The sequence below is a fragment of the Diabrotica virgifera genome, chromosome 7 (genome assembly GCF_917563875.1).
Source record: "Diabrotica virgifera virgifera chromosome 7, PGI_DIABVI_V3a".
NCBI classification, from domain to species: Eukaryota; Metazoa; Arthropoda; class Insecta; order Coleoptera; family Chrysomelidae; genus Diabrotica; species Diabrotica virgifera.
The window spans coordinates 249458014-249476509 of record NC_065449.1 but is presented as its reverse complement, the minus strand read 5'-3'; the positions used below and the strand labels follow the sequence as shown (position 1 = coordinate 249476509).

The following is an 18496-nucleotide window of genomic DNA, read 5'->3' as shown; positions in this document are numbered from 1 at the left end:
GGTGGTTAGAAAAAAATAAACTTCTTCCAGATTTTCAGTTTAGTTATAAAAAAGGATGTGGTACTTTAGACGCACTTTCTACACTAGTAACAGATATTCAAAACACATTTTCCAACAACACTTATTTACCTACAATATGCTTAGACATTGAAAGTGCATATGACAATGTCAGTCTTGACATTTTAAGGGAAAGATTAATAAAATATTTTCATATACCGCCTCAGTTGGCTGAAGCTCTTTATAATTTTTATTCCTGCAGAAAGATATATCTGAGAACTAATAATAATAAACTGATAGGTCCTATATATAATAATTTAGGACTTCCACAGGGATCAGTATTGAGTCCTCTTTTGTTTAACCCTGCTGTCCTGTTCGGGTCTATTTGACCCAAAAAATAATTTATTTCTTATTTTTCAAATTATTACGCGGCGTAACGATTTGGTGTTTCGTGACTTTATTACCTAATATGAGGTCTTTCAATTGCATATGAGATAAACATTCAACTTCCTGATTTTTTTGATAAAAATGAAATTGTTACCTAGGGTACGTTCGGGTCAATGTGACCCGCGTATTTAAACCGTTAAAAATTACCTGTGTATGTGTGTTTAGTTGGCAGTATTCTAAATTAGCAGTACCTGTGTGTTTGTCAGCCGGATACGTCTGTAAATAAAAACAGGTTTCTGCAAGCTAAAACTTGTAAAATAAACTGTAGTATAGCTGGACGATGTTGCAAACCAAATTATAAATATGACCAACTGGAAAGACATTAATAAAGTTAGTTTCCAAACATACATTGGTCTTTTATTTTTAGCTCGAGTTTATAAGTCCCATGGTGAATCAACTAAAAGTTTATGGAATGAAGAAACGGGTCGTACCATATTTCGATCAACAATGTCGCTTGATATATTTACAAAAAGTTTGCAAGTATGTAATACGTTTTGATAACAAAACTACTAGACAGGATAGAAGACGTTTTGATAAACTTGCGGCAATACGTGAAATTTATGAAACATGGGTAGAAAATGTAAAAAGAAATTTTAACCCTGATGAAAATGTTACCGGCGATAAGCAACTAGTTGACTTTAGAGGTCGCTCTCCCTTCAAATGGTACATTCCAGCAAGCCAGCGAAATATGGCACAAAACTTTGGGGTTTATGTAATTATGAACAGTAAAACTTCTTATGCTCTAAAATTGCAGATCTATACAGAAATGCGTGTGATGTGTGACTTGAGTAGTGATTTGGAATGCCACAATATTACGTTTATAATAACTTTTTTACATCGTAAAATTTAGGACAATTTCTTCTAAAACAAAGTAGATATAATGCCGGGGATTATAAGTAAAATAAACCGGAGCTTTCAGCAAAAATCGCGAATAAAGAAGTTCATAGCTCGTCTTTTTTGCTTCATGCAAGATTTGACAATATTCCCAAAAATAATAAAAATGTTGTTCTTATGAGTACTTTGCATCATGAATCGATGCATCATGCATCACTTTCATCAAATGAAAAAGCCCCAAATTATTTTAGATTACAATTCCAATAAGGAAGCAGTGGATACTCTAGATTAGCTTGTGGGCACGTATACATGTGAGAAGAGATAAATCGCTGGCCAATGATTGTTTTTTATAATCTACTGGACATTTCTGCCTACAACGCGTTCGTGTTATGGGCATCAATAAATATCCAATGGAATACCAATCAATTGGGAAAACGGCGAATTTTTCTTGAGGAATTGGAAAAAAACTAATGAATCCAGTCATCATTTCCAGAAAAAATATACCAATAATTCAAGGCTCTTACGAACTGGTAAAAAGGACACGAGCAGGAACAAGTAGACAAGATGGAAATGCTAGTGAACCGTCTATTAAATCTAACTCCGCCTGCTAAACGAACACGCTGTAAACTTGCCGTAAAAACGATAACAAGACTAATTATTATGTTGTATTATATCACAAACATATTTGTGAAATCCATTCTTTTTATTACTGTCTCAGTTGTAAACTGAATTAAATTTTTGTAGATATTTGTTACTAGGCTTTTTTGAAAGAAAAAAATGCCTTTTGTTTTTGTTAATTAGGTTTAATTTACATTAACAACATAATTTTGGTTTATTAACCATAATTTCTTGTTAATAAAGTTTTATTTATCACCATTAGCTTATTTTATTTCGATTAAGGAGCGTAAACCATAGTTGGGTCATATTGACCCGAACAGTACATTTGTGTAGTTGACTCGAACGGGACAGCAGGGTTAATATGTATACTGCGGATTTGCATAAAGTCCCTACTGACATCTTTAAATTTCAAATAATACAATATGCTGATGATTTTCTTCTGTATTCACAGGCCAAAACTTATGATAACTCGGTTCAAACCTTAGGACGAATTCAATGTTGTGTTAATTCATGGTTCAATCAAAACGGATTCGAAATAGCTCAAAACAAATCTACTGTATGTATTTTCACTCGACATAATATTCCAAAAATAGAGAATTTAAAACTTAATGGCTACGACTACGCATTTTCTTCTTCCATTAAATATTAAGGAATGATTTTGGATCGTAAATTGACTTGGAAATTACATATTGACTTTATGATAAATCGATGTAATAAGGGTCTAAATTTTCTTAAAGCAATTTCAAGGACTTAGTGGGGAGCTGATGTTGAAACTTCCTTACTTTTCTATCGATCATATATTAGATCTATAATTGATTATGGATGTATTCTATATGGCTCAGCTTCTAAACATATTTTAAACAAAGTAGACGTTGTACAGAACTTAGGACTCCGTATCTGTTTAGGAGTTATGAAATCAACTCCAAATAAAGCTTTACATGTAGAAGCTTTAGAAATTCCACTCCATTATAGAAGGAAATATCTCAGCCAGAAATTTTTAATGAAAATTCGTTACCTAAATATCGGTCTTTACCAAAATATTAACAAGCTAAATGTAGCGGATTTAACTAATAAATACTGGAAGCTAAAAAACTCACCTCCGCTTTGCGAGGCTTTTCGAGATCTGTCAAATTTTGACTGTGATTATAACGTGATTGATAGCTTTGGACTTGAAGATTTTCATTCTTTTTTACATACAGTTCAATTAGCAAAACCAAGTTACCCTGAAAACAGTGATATTAGCTCTAATATCTTAAGAACATTCTTAGAGAATTGGCCAGACTGTAAATATATACAGATGCATCTAAGACGTTAGTTGGCACTGGATGTGCCTTTTACATACCTGCTACTAAAACAGAAAAAATGTTTAAATTAGGCCATGATTTTTCTATCTTCAGTGCTGAAGCCATAGCAATTTATGAGGCCCTGCAATATTTTAAACAATCAGAAGATATATATACAACAATTATTTCCGATTCACTCTCTGTTCTTCTTTCTATTCAAACCATAGATTTTCCTAATAACAATTCAAATATTTATATCCTACTAATTAAGAAAATCCTTTTTGAAATTCATAAAAATAAAAGAAGAGTGAACTTTTTATGGGTTAAGGCTCTTATAGGACTAACGCATAATGAATATGTTGATAGTTTGGCTAAGAAAGCTATTAAGTATGGTACTTCAAATAATCGTAAGTTTTGCATATCTGATTTAGTTAACACTATTAAGCATCGAGTTAAAAATCAGTGGAGTCAATCATGGCGAGATCTTTGTAAACAATCCAAATCTCAGTATTCACTGATTCAATCTTCTGTTCCAAATATATATTGGTTTAAAAATTATGTAGTACCTCGAAGATATATAACAACATTAATTAGAATGAAGTTTGGACATGCTTGTTTCCCTCTACATCTATCAAGAATTAAAGTTTTTGATTCAAATCTTTGTACTGAATGTCAGAAGGTGGGTTATTTGAATCACACTTTCTTTGAGTGCACAAAATACATTCCATACACCTATAATTTAATCGAAGATTTAATAAAATGTAATGTTTTTCCACCTTTCAATGTATCCCATCTATTGTCTCTGAATAGCAAAAATATATATGATTGTTTAATGAAATTTATCTGTGAAACTAAAATTAACCTCTAAACTTTTAATCCTGATAATTTGATATATTATGTACATATGAAAAAAGAAGAAGAAGAAGATGTATAATGGAAGAAAATGTGGTGAACAACTTGGACAGTCCATAGCGGCCAGCTGCAGCTTTTGAACTGAGTAGAGAGCTGTGGAAGAGTTTGCTATGGAACTCTAAGGACCTCATTGCCTTCTTTATGTATGAATAGAAAACAAAAAGTTGTGACTGGCTAATTGACACCCAAGTCTATGCCATAAAAAAACTTGCTTTAATAATAAAATGTTGATATTAAGAAAGATACAGGGTGTTGAAGATGATAATCTTTAAAGTGTAGATTACGTAGTAATCTACTATTTCTTTTTGTGCAATTACTTAAGGACCACTCTGTAAATATAGGTGTTTTCCTTCCAGATACCTTTTCTTGTCATATAAGCGTTATTAGCTTGTCTATTTGGTGATGTAGTGCTTTTCACTCATATTTTACTAATTCTGCTGGTGTTTTATCAGTTCCAAATCTTAATATGCAGCACTTATGACCACATTTATTAATATTTTTTGTGTAATTTTCAAACAAAAACTACAACAATAAGTCCGATATATTTTTTTAACCATTTTATCATATTTCATCATTATTAGTAAATCAAATTGTACGTTATGACTGATAAATTACTTTTCACAGATAGGTAATATTGTTTGGATAACGATGGGGCTAATAAAAATCGTAGAGAAACTACCAATTTTCTTTTCGGTTTCGTATTGATTGTCCTTTAAATATTTACTTTTTTGGGTAGCACGTACTCCAAATTGTTACACGCTAATAAGGTATTGCTGACAGCAACTGTGATGTTGATAACAGCCTAAAAACAACTATATGACGATATATTCAAATTCGAAACGAAAATTAATAGTTATATAATTTTAAAGAGAAAATTCTTAATTCTGACAGTAAATCCTTTTGATATAATTCATGTGCACTGCACATTTTATGCGGAAATGTTTGTTTGCCTAGCAGTTTTGCTGAGACCTTTTGTGACCAGTTCTATTCGTATATAAACATGTGTGTGATGCATTGTGTATTAGTGAGACAAAACTCAAGTTTTTTTTAATGGCATGGACTTTATGTCAATCAGCCAGTTACAACATGAGGTTCTTAGTGTTATGTGTAGTGTGTGTGTTGAATAAGTGTCTTGTTACTTTGCAAAGTCAACGTCATTGTCTTTGCAAATTCAAATTCAAATTCAAATTTATTCAAAAATATGTGTGTACAACATTTACATTTAGATCCTATATTATTAGTGTCGACTGACTCAGCACCATGCCTAGGCAAGAGTTGCTTGTTTTGCATTGTACTGTCAATCGAAACTGTATCAATTGTACATAAAAGTAGTATTAAGGTTGGAACTAAGAAGTAACATACCAACTATCGAAGAGATAATGCAACAGAACAAGACGGACGGTAAACCTCTCTAGCTGCTGAATACTTTGTTAATTATAATACCAATATACACCCAAATTTTACTCTGATTATGCTGTCGTTCATACATTAAGACATTGCGTCCAAAAATAATTGTAAGTGGGTTTTTAGATAGGTTTTTATGTATTTTTTAAATTTAAATAATTTAGGTTCTTGTTTGATATGTATAGGAATTATGTTATAAAATTTAGGTCCAAAGAACATTAGGGATCTTTGTGTTACTGATTTTTTGAACTGTTGAATACTAATATCCATATTTGTTACTGAACGAGTTAATCGGTTGTTTTGAAATTTAAATTTGTTTGAGTTTATATAAACATTTAAAACACAGTTGTAGATGTAGAGAGATTTAACACTAAATATCTTGGATTCATCATATAATTTTTTTGTTGGATACAGTTTTCTTTTTTTAAAAATGATTTTTAATAGAGTATTTTGAACTGTTTCTAAAATGTTAAGAGTTTTGTTAAACGCGCCACCCCATGCTACAATACAATATCTTAAGACTGATTCTGCAAGCGAGTTATAAACCATGATTAATTTTTTCCTGGGTAGAATATCTCTCAAGATATAAAATTTATGCATTAGAGCCCTTATTCGTTTACTGACTTGAGTGATATGGTCTGACCAACGTAAATGTTGATCTATGAAGTCACCTAAATACTTTATAGAGAAAACTTTTTCTATTGAAGAACAGTCACAATTTTGTCCTTGACATTTTGCGTTATGCAATTTTATATGAAAATTTGTAGGTTGGTCAACAATTGTTGGGCTAAAGGCGATATATTTTGTTTTATTAATATTTAATGTCAGTTTGTTAAATTTTGGCCATAAGTTTAGCTGTTTTAGGTTCATTTCAGAGCTGGTTTTAATCTCCTCCCATGTTTTCCCCATAAATAATATTGCCGTGTCATCGGCATAACAAGCAATGTGGCCGTTGAAACTATTAATTCTTGTGATATTGTTCAGATAAATATTAAATAAAAGTGGTCCTAATACTGTTCCTTGTGGTACTCCAAATTTTATTATAGATTCAGAACTCAATTCTGGACCAATTTTTACTCGTTGAGCTCTTTCCGACAAATAATCTGCTATTAGATTTAGTGCAATTCCCCTAACCCCATAATTACTTAGTTTATCTAAGAGAATTTTATGAGAGACCGTGTCAAACGCCTTAGCTAAATCAAGGAAAACCACTAAGCATTTCAATTATTCATCCACAGTTCCTATCACTTTCTCCAGTAGGTCAACTACAGCCCTGTCTGTACTTGATTTTTTTACAAAACCAAATTGCTTATCTGAAATAACCTTATTTATATGAAAAAATTCAAGCAACCTTTCTTTTAGGGCCATTTCAAATATTTTAGCAAAATTATTTATTAAAGAAATGGGCCTATAGTTGTTCAGTTTACTCGAATTTTCGGATTTAAAAATGGGGGTGACTGTAGATTATTTCCATTGTACCTAGTGGTATTTTACCACTTTGAAAACACAAATTTATAATATGAGTTAAAGGCTGTGAGATTAGATCATGGATATTTTTTTATTGTTTTAGCATACAATTTATCTGGTCCAGGAGCACAGTTATTTTTTAACTTTGATATTAGTATTGTTACTTCATTTTTAGTTACTGGTTTTAAGAATAAGCTAGATTCAACCTTATCATTAGCAATAAAATTATCAGGTATACTTGTCACCGGTATTCTATTTGCCATATCAGCACCAATATTAGAAAAGAAATTATTAAACATATCTGCTTTTTCTTTGTTATTACTTACAGTTATATTGTCATTGACAATTGATATGTGTTCAATGTTTTTAGATTTTTGTTTGATTGACGATCATCCCGATCAGCCCGACCGTTATGCAGGGTTTTATTTTTGATATTTTTTTATTCATACTTTTTACCTCCGTAGAGGTTTGTATGTAATTATTTAAGTTATTTATAAATGTATCATATGCAACTTAATCTATTTTGTTTATATAAATATCATTGTTTATATAAATATCATTCCAATGTTCATTTTTTAAAAGCTGTTGTAGTTTTCCGATATTAAGGTTTTTAATTATGACTGGAGATTCAGGTGTAGGGTTTTTTTTAGTTTCATTATTTACCAAAACGGCTGGAGTGAACTGATCAGTCATGTCAGTGTGAAAAACGAACGGATCAATACTAATTTGCTGTTTTAGATTAACTTGTGTTTTTATAAATATATGATCAATGATTGATTTTGTATTTATTGTCACTTTCGTTGGCTTGTTTATATAGGAAACAAAACCATTAGAATTTAATATATTCAAATAACTGTTTGTATAAACTTCATCTTTTTTTTTAAATCAATATTAATATCACCTGCAAATATTTCAATATTTTGTTTTTGTATTGTTCCAAAATATTCACCCGAAGCCCCTAAAAATTGTTTAATATCTGTTGATGGAAGCCTATAAAAAGCCGATATACCTATTTTGCAAATTGTATTAGATAATTTTTTACTAGAAAACGTTACCCTTAAAAATTTACTTTCATTGATGGGTAATATATTTACCGAGGCCCCTAAATTATTCCTAATATAAACAACAACACCATCACATTTATTAGCTAATGATTCATTATAATGAATAGTAGCAAAGTAGACGCAAAGTAGTAGTAGCAAAGAGACCCTAATTGTATCCGAACGTCTGCGGTCCCTCCGGTGAGTACCGATCCCACAAGGACAGAAACTATTTTCATTTACTAATTTATAATAAACCAAAAATTTCTGACCCTGGTGAGATTTGAATTCACGACCATTCGGACCTTTCGATCCAAAGGTAGACGCTAAAACTCAAGTTAGTTTTGAAATACAGAAAAAGTGTAAATGGAGCAGAATATAAACCTAGACCACACTCTATAGGTGAAATAAAACGAATTTGACAGGACGAGAGTCTAAAATATATTATAAAACACACTGATACTGAGGGAAATAGACATATTATATTGCAGGCGGGTAAAAAATATGGTTATATTGATGGAGCTGATCTTGTGTTTCCGTCAATACCAAAAATAGGCTGATTATCTTGACACGATAACATGAATACGGAGCTGTTCGTGAAATGGTTGAAAGAAAAACTGCTTCCAAGTTTACATGAACCATAGTTTTGGTAATGCCCCATACAATTCGGAAATTTTAAATAGGCAAATAACAAATTCCTGAACAGTACATAATATAAAAGAATGGTTAACGAATGAAAATATTTCATTTTCTTAGGATTCTTTCAAGCCGGAATTACTACATTTAAGTACATAGTCAAAAGGTATGAAAAACCAAAAATATTTTGGACAATGCGTTATGACTCTCCCGTTACCATTATGAATTCAACCCCATTGAACATATTTGGAGAGTATGTAAAACTACCATAACTATATTGGACGTAATGATTACACCGATACAGCAGTTTTGGAAACATGGCCAGAAGCATTGAATACTGCTACTCCTGTAATTTAAGAAGTAAGTGTGCGGAAATGTGAAAAGTTAATAGAAGAATGTTGGATCCGTGAAAATCGCATCGAAGCAATTGACCCAGTCATCATTTACAATCCAAATGAAGATACCGACTACAGTGATTATGAATATAGATCTAATTCTTAAGTACACTGTAAGGTAATGTTTTCATTTTCTCATTAAGAAAAATGTTGATTGTCATTGTTATTATTTTATCAGTATACTTACTACTACAATTTAAAAACAATAGAACCTGTAATTTTTTTCCATTTTTGCACTAATAATTGTATATTTCTTTAAATGAATGTAAACTACATTATTAGTAAATCGTATTTTTACTAGTCTTCGACAGTGTTTAAAATATTGGGAGAATTTGTTATTAGCTGGCTCAGCACAGTGGACCGTTTAAGTCAAAGCTTTCGTCCTTGATTTCATCCTAGAGAACCTAATTCTAAGTAAAAACTGTTCTATAATTTTTTTGAAAACTCAATACTTTTTGAGTTATTCGCGGTTGAAAGTTTGCCATTCTCATTAAAAAATGTTACGTTTTCGGAAGGTTTTTTGCGAATACCTTAAAAATTATGCATCTAACGCAACTCTATGCAACTATATAAAACATTTTTGTAGCTTATGAAAAGCCAAAGAGATTTGGTCCTGATTTGGTCTTGAAAGCTTTCATCCCTAGTTCAAAATATTCGCAAATTCGTGAAATGTACCATACTTACAATACCTACATCTGTTCCAGATTGTCTTTGGTGGAAAGCATTCCTGAGGGCCTAGTTTATCCAAACGATTCAATCATATACCCTTCCACTTTTGATACATGGTTAGATTTGATAAATTCAGCGAACGAATCTATAGATATAGCATCGCTCTATTGGACGCTTAGACAGTCTGAAGTCTATCCGGATCCGTCATCGGAACAGGTAAGACAAAGTGTAAAAATATTTTCCATTTTCCGATTTCCCCACCACCCCTCAACCCTCAACAAGGTCCAAAATTAAGAAAAAAATTATTGAAACATAATAATGTATTAGCTGAGATGAAACCTAAACCATAGACTAACAAATTCAACCTAATAAACCCGCTAGTTACGAATATTAAGGGAACTAAATGCATACATAGAACTTATTATTTATGTTTTTATGTAGTTTGGATTTTTGCTTTTTTATGTATTTTGGTTGGCGAGAATTCAAAATTCCGATAATCATCTGCTTTCTGGATTATCAGAAGGCATTAGACTGTGTAGACTGGACAGTTTTGTGGAAAGTTCTACATGAGATGGGGGTTCCTGATCATCTGTCAGCTCTGGTGAAAAGCCTATATGAGAACAGTGAAACCAGAATAAGAATTGAAAACCATAAGTCCGATCCTTTTAAAATAGGTAGAGGAGTCCGACAAGGATGTATTCTATCTCCAAGTCTTTTTAATTTCTATGGGGAATATATAATGAGAAAAGCACTCGACAAATGGAATGGCGGTATTTCTATCGCAGGAAAGAAGATCTCAAATCTCAGATATGCAGATGATACAACATTAATAGCTGCATCCGAAGAAGAAATGTCCAGCCTGATGCAGCTAGTGGAAGCCGAAAGCAATAGATGTGGTCTCAAGATCAATAAACAAAAAACAAAAATTATGATAGTAGATTATTCAAATTCACTTAAGACAACAGGAGCCTTAGACCAGTTTGAAGTGGTTAACGAGTTCAATTATCTAGGATCCTACATCAGTAATACAGGATCTTGTGAAACAGAAATACGTAGGAGAATAGGCTTGGCCAAAAACGCTATGAGTCAATTATCGAAAATCTGGAAAGATCGCTCCTTGTCGAAGAACACCAAAATAAGATTAGTGCGTGCCTTAATTTTTCCCATATTTAATTACGGATTCGAAACATGGACAATGAAATCGGACGACAGAAAAAGGATTGACACCTTTGAAATGTGGTGCTGGAGAAGAATGCTACGGATCTCATGGACGGAACACAGAACAAATATCTCAATCCCCCAAGAGCTTAATACTCAGACTCGACTTTCCTCTATTTGCCTGTCCACCGTCCTAAAATTTTTCGGCCATATTGCAAGAAGAAGTGATGATAATCTTGAGAGACTTATAATTTCGGGAAACGTTGAAGGGCGCAGAAGTAGAGGTCGCTCACCTACTCGATGGACGGATCAAGTACAGAAAGCCAGTGGAAAAACATTCTCTGAATCCATGAGGGAAGCTCAGGACAGAATCCGATGGAAAGAGATAGTTGCTCGTATTATAGGGAATCACGACAGTCAGCAATGAGGAAACGACTGAGGAGGAGGAGGAGGTTGGTGTTTTATTGGAAGTTCCCTTCCTCCCTCTCCTTCCCCCAAGACCATTGTGTAGTTCCGCCACTGAATAGAACGATGATACAGAAATAATAAATACATACCCTCTAGACATCGAAGAACATTGGGAAGAAATCAAATACAAAAGTAGAGAACATCCCAAACTACACAATAACTAATTTAAAACAAATTAGTAGTGAGTTATTAAAATACCTAAAAAAGTCGAATTTATCTCTTATGGGTACTATCACAGTATAAAGAGAGACAGTAGAACTACTATCCGAAAAATTGGAAGTAAAATCTTTCAACACGCATGGCGACCGCGCAAGGTTTCCAGTCGCTAGAACACCACTCTTGCATTGCTAGTCGCGTAGAAACATATGGGTTTTAACAGGGAAAACCCGCATCCACCACTGGTGAATTACCAATTGCGTACTGCCGGTATTACTTCTTGAGATCAAAGTGCCGACATAGAAGAGGTTTTACTGTCCCTCTTTATACTGTGGGTACTATTTTGAAGAGAATGTTTAGGACCAGAGCTAGTGGCATGTGTGTTATCATTGTCGTACTGTCATCGGCATCAAAACTATTTAGCAATACAGTTAATAATTATTATAATCCTTAAAAGAGTATGGAATGTATGTAAAGAAATAATGGATATTAACCACACGTGAGACAACTCTTGTAATTGTCTCTACTTCACATACTCCCAACAACTGAATTATCGGGAATACTATTAAATAATGAAATAAGTAAAAGAGACGTACTTACAATCAATTAGTAATTACTCCGCACGACCGGTTTCGCTGTCTATAATATGCACAGCATCATTAGGTCCCGGTAACAGTAAACTAAATGATGCCAATACAAAGAATGCCTCCTAAAGTTTGCACCATCTACCTTTTTTCTCAATTTTTGCTAATAGGGAACTGATGGAAAGGATGGATTATGCTGCATTCATCATCCAGCCTTCTGCATCAAAGTTGAACATAGGCCTCCCCTAATTTCTTCCAGTTTTGTCGATCTTGGGCTTCCTGCAACCAATTACCAGTAATCCTTTTGACGTCGTCTGACCATCATGTAGGGGGCCTACCTCTATTTCTTCAGTCTGCTCTTGGTCTTCACATTGTAATTTTTTGGGTCCACCTCCCATCCTTCATTCTGGTTACATTGCCTGCCCAATTCCACTTCAGCCATGCTACTCGCTCTATGACATCTGTGACGCATGTCCTTCTTCCGATTTCTTCGTTTCTGACCCTGTCTCTGAGTCAGTCCAAGTGGGGACCGGTCCATTCTTCTTTGGACCACTCTAAGTTTGGTTGCTGTGGCCTGGGTTAACGATAATTTTTCGGCGCTGTAAGTTATGACTGGAAGCACACATTGGTTGAACGTCTTCTTTTTCAAATAATTTGGCATGGTGCTCTTGAAGATGTCTGATAGAGCTCCATATGCGCCCCATGCTAATAGCCTCAGCTCCATATGCTGCATTGATTAGCAAAGATTTGAGCAAGTTGTTGCATTGTATGGTGCATTATTAGTCAACGCAGCATAATCCATCTTTTCCATCAGTGTCCTATTAGCAAAAATTGAGCCAAAAGGTATGATAGTGCAGACTTTATAAACCATTCCTTGTATCGGCATCATTTAGTTTACTGTTACCGGGACCGATTAATGCTGTGCATATTATAGAGTCCGGAGTAATTAATAAATGATTGTGGGTACGTCTCTTTTACTTATCATTCATCATGAACTCACATATTCAACCCATTCAACATTTAACTATTAAATAAATATAACAAACCCGTTTCCATAGTTTCCAACGAAAATATTATGTACTGTAAATGTACATTTTCTTCTGTTTAGGGAGAAAAAATATTCCAATCTCTACTGAAAGCTGGCGCCGAACGGGGCATAACGATTCGAATAGCCCAAAACTCTCCGTCGCAAGCCTTTCCCAACATCGACACCGAATTGCTGGTGAAGAGAAAAGCTGCCCAAGTGCGGAGCGTCAACTTTGCCAAATTGCTGGGATCCGGTGTTTTGCACACCAAGTTATGGATCATCGATCAAAAACACGTCTGGGTCGGGAGCGCCAATATGGACTGGAGGTCGTTAACGCAGGTGAGTTTTTATCGATATTTTGTAGCTTTTGACAGTATTTTATGATACATCATTACAACCTGGTCAATAAGATCAATAATAGACCAGGGAGGATCTGATTTTTACAGGAAAAGTTATGTGATACATAGTACTAAGCATCTCCACAGTTTTCACTGCATTCCTTCACTCAACCGTTCTATCCAGTTCTTTCTGCTTTGCCAGTCCCCTTCCTGCAGATTTCTTTACATTGCCTCGTCCACTTCATCTCTGAAATATCTTCCTGTCTTCCTTCGTCCTATCGGGCTCCACTCTGTTATTCTGTTTATCCAACGTTTCTGGCCTGCTCGTGTGACTTGTCCGTACCAGGTTAATCACTGTTGTTTTATGTAGTCTATTATATCTACTAAGTTCATTCCCATTCTTTTCTAAATCTTTATGTTATTTATTCTATCTCTTCTCGTTACTCTGCAGCTTCTCCTTAGGAATTCCATCTGTATTGCTTTTATTTTGTTTTTGGTTTTCTTATTATCCAATTTTCATGCCCATAAGTGAGGATACTTCTTGTCATGGTGTTTATATTCTTCTTTTTGTTTTTATACTGATGTCTGATGTTCTTATCCCACAGTACCGGGTTTAATTTTCATATGCAGTCTCTTGTTTGTCCTAATCTATTTTTTATATCTTCCTCAGTTGTTCTTTTGTTTGATGTTATGAAGTATGAAAAAAATAACAATACGTACAAAAAAGGGGGGAAACAAGCTTCTTTTTATTCAATGTTTTTCAACTACTTAGATTGCACTTAGGACCGTCACAATTCACCTAGAAAATATTTATAATATACTAAAACAGTCTACAAAATTTCATTAAAGTCGATATAATAAATTTTGCGCTTGAAAAATACCAAAAAAATTAAGTTGGCAGGTAAACTTTTAGAGACTACCACACTACTACTTTTACATTCTTTATGTGTTTATTACGTCGTGTTACAAACGTAAGATAGACAAAAACTGTGCGAAGAAAGAAATTAAAATCTAAACCATTGGCGTAGTAAATCAACTAATTAAGCAGATAAATACAATTTAAAGTTTAAAAGTATTTTTAAACAAATAAAATACAGTACTGGATCGAATTTAAAGACTACTGTATAGGGAATTGTAAGGGCTTTAACCCTCGCAGGACCAACCTTTTAGTAGAAACAGCGAGGATCAAGGAGGGTCAATAAATGCCCACACATAAATTAATCAAAAACGTGCTTCTTTATTTAAACTAATTTAAAAATAACACTTTTATATTATTCCTAGACGTTAATGGAACAGTTAAAAGATACGAATTCATAATTTACCCGGAGACTTCGGCTTCAGTGTAATTGGCATCATCGTAGGATACAGAAACATTTTTGACTTCTTGCTGTGCTTACCGCATACATACTTGCATTTTGAACAAACTATGGTTGTTTTTGCTCACTTATTGGAGTTTTTTCTTTTAGATTTTGCTAATTTGACACATGAATGATATCGTCCCTTTCCATTTTGGGATGGTGTTGAAGGTATTCAAGGGGATTATTTGTGTACACACTGTCAAGTTTTTATAAAAGTATGAGGAAATGAATTAAATTATAGAAATGCTAATTATGCCATCTAATAGGGCAGTAGTACGCCGACAACTTCTAATTATTTGAGATTTTTAGGAACAAAGGTATTTAGAAAATCGGATGTAATGCAATATTGTGGATACTTTTTAACCCTCCTTAGTCCTTCTAGGGTTAAACGATAGCTACTCCCGTTGTCATTAAAAGGTTGAGGTTTTCACTTCCTGGCTTGGGAGTGAAAATAGAATAATCTAAAATAAAGGAAATATGGGTTTTCCCCCTTTGATAAAAAATTACCTGTCGCAGGGTATTTCAAAACTGTTTTAGTTCCTGATGCTGACCCTTCTAATATATTTCACAACTTCTTTTTATCAATGTTGCCCTTAGTTTTCGGCTGATACAAATTTTGGGTAACCTGCATCGGTCTTACTAGTCTTATCTAGTTCTTACAAATTTATTGGATGACTTTAAGTAACCTATATAACTAATTAGAGCATGTTTTGGACATCCCTATTACACAACTTGTTGTTTTAGAGCAAACACGAGCACATACTTCGAGTATGATGTCGTGTTAAATGACATATATATTAAAAATGGATCGTAGATAGATAGATAAAGCCACGATCGTGTCAAAAATTTATGATACCTACCACAAAAAGTCTCTATTTGAGTGTATCACGAGAACCTTGATGGGAAATGTGATAAAAATATGTATTTGAAAACAATTTTTTATTAGAGTGTTTATATCTATTTCAATGCTAGCAAATGAATTTAATTTTGACTTTTATAATCCTCATATTCTAATAAAAAGATTTTCAGTATGTGGCATTATCTCAAATTGGATTAAAATCTCAAAATTATTTATTAGATAATTTTAGGATAAATCAATTCAATATTTCTGCGTCTAAGAATTAAGAAATAAGAAATACAGTAACCTTGTTGACACTGCGTTGTATTCGACTCTGGCACATAGTGACATTGAGCTAACTGAATAATATATAAACTTGCGAAGCAAAATAAAAACATTATTGTTATTGTTATTATAGTAAATGCTGTCATTAGAATACTTGTAATTATCATCCCGTATGTATTCTACGCTAAAGGCTGATGTAGGCTGTCTGAGTACGTGATCTCCTGTACAGTATAACTTGAAGATTTGTTTTGTTGAATAAAACAACGTAAGTTAATTTGTAAATAATTATTACTGGAAACCTCCCCAACAATCCCGCCCCAGGTATTCGATGGAGTTAGAAGGCTCCAATTAACTAAATACGTGACGAAGCCCCTTTTTATTTATTATAATATGGCGATCCTGCCAGGATATTTCACTTTTTCATGAACAAAGGACCCCACACAAACCTTATGGAAAATAGGTCCCAGTGGATTTCATTTATACTTTGTAAAATACTCTTTGAAGCATCCTGATAAAAAGTTCTCATGGGCACAACTCAATCGTATGAAGGATTTTCAAGATATAGAGGCCCAAACTCGGAAAATTATAAGATTTACGGAGTATTCCAATTCCGTGAGTTACTGGTTATTTGGCAACATGTAGAAGTTTGGATCAAGGAAAAGTACTAGTAGTCTAGGATTTTTTCCTGGCTATCCAATGGCGACCTTTGCTTTGACCTTGACCTTCAACGGACGTCATCTTCTAGAGTTTCGAGGGTTTCGGCATTCAATTGATATAAACTGATTACTCATGGGGTTTTGGGATCGCAAAACACGAATATGCCATCAAAATTGCCCTCGGGATGACGTGGTGGCCAGGGCCACTGCAAGGGACGTCATCTAGAGTTTCGATGGTTTTCGGCATTTAATTGATGCAAATGAATTACTGGAGGGTTTTTTGAGGTCGCTAAACACGAATATGCCACCAGAACCGACTCCCGGAGCACCTGGTTTCCAAGGTCAATGAAAGGGGCTCCTGGAGTTTCGAGGGTCTTTGGTACTACATTGGTGCAAACGGATTAGTTATAGGTTTTTGGGGTTGCTGAACACGAATACGTGATCACATTGTGCCGTAGGCACAATGTGATTCGTGGGTCGGATCTGATAGTGTATGCATGTTCAGCAACCCCAAAAACCTAAGAGTAATCCATTTGATTCCTCCGAAACTCCAGAAGATAACCTGTCTTAGGCACGAGGTGCTCCTTTGTCTGTGCTGATCACGTATTCGTGTTCAGCAACCCCAAAAGCCTATAACTAATCCGTTTGCATTAATGTAGTACCAAAGAGCCTCGAAACTCCAGGAGCCCCTTTCATTGACCTTGGAAACCAGGTGCTCCGGGAGTCGGTTCTGGTGGCATATTCGTGTATAGCGACCTCAATAAACCCTCCAGTAATTCATTTGCATCAATTAAATGCCGAAAACTATCGAAACTCTAGAAGATGACGTCCCTTGCAGAGGCCCTGGCCACCACGTCATCCGGAGGGTAATTCTGATGGCATATTCGTGTTTAGCGATCCCAAAAACTGTTTATATCAATTGAATGCCGAAAACCCTCGAAACTCTAGAAGATGACGTCCGTTGAAGGTCAAGGTCAAAGCAAAGGTCGCCATTGGATAGCCAGGAAAAAATCCTAGACTACTAGTACTTTTCCTTGATCCAAACTTCTACATGTTGCCAAATAACCACTAACTCACGGAATTGGAATACCCCGTAAATCTTATAATTTTCCGAGTTTGAGCCTCTATATCTTGAAAATCGTTCATACGATTGAGTTGTGCCCATGAGAACTTTTTATCAGGATGCTTCAAAGAGTATTTTCCCAATGTATGAATGAAATCCACTGGGACCTATTTTCCATAAGGTTTGTGCGGGGTCCTTTGTGACAAAAATAATTTATGATAATTTCTAAACATAAAACTACAACAGATGTTCAAACAATCTGCCATTTTGTACTAAGCACTATTACAATCGATTGTAAAATTCTCGCACATTAACATTAACCAAACATTAACCAGAACGCGTGGCGTTAATTTTGTAAACCACCAACATTTTTACAGTTAAATGGTTTTGGCCATTGTATTTTTCTAGATAATAGATTTTTACCGAGTTCAATTTTCGAGTCAGAAAGAATGACCAAATCATCACCGTACAGTAGCATGATTATTTGATTTTGGCTGATACCAGTAGCATACCTTTTGACAAATTGACTAATAAAAAATTGCTCTTTATCCGCAAGAAAACAAACTAAATAATAGCGGACTCAAAGGTTCTCCTTGTAAGACTCCTGTTGTGATATCAAATGGTCTTGTACTCTTGTACAGCCGTTTGTAGTTTTGATGTACATTTTAGCGTTATCATTATATATGTTTTTAAAACTGGCTATTATTTTAGAACTCACCCCAAAGCCAAGTAGCTTTTGTCACAGCAAACGATGGATAATAAAACCCTGTTTATAATTTACAAATGCAGCGTATACTTTGCGATTTTTTTTCAGTCACAGTTGCAGTTATACAGCAGAAGTGGGGGTGAATATATTATCAATG

At 34.1% G+C, this 18496-nt stretch overlaps 1 protein-coding gene across 3 annotated transcripts in view; it reads left to right on the top strand.

The window, feature by feature from the left end:
- LOC114325269 (5'-3' exonuclease PLD3-like) overlaps window positions 1-18496 on the top strand; it is a 112050-nt gene that overhangs the window by 51437 nt on the left and 42117 nt on the right. For all 3 annotated transcript variants that reach the window (XM_050656630.1, XM_050656629.1, XM_050656631.1), the window contains 2 exons: window positions 9738-9918; window positions 13177-13434. In XM_050656630.1, the coding sequence (XP_050512587.1) occupies window positions 9738-9918; window positions 13177-13434 (439 nt within the window). The remainder of the gene's footprint in view (window positions 1-9737; window positions 9919-13176; window positions 13435-18496) is intronic.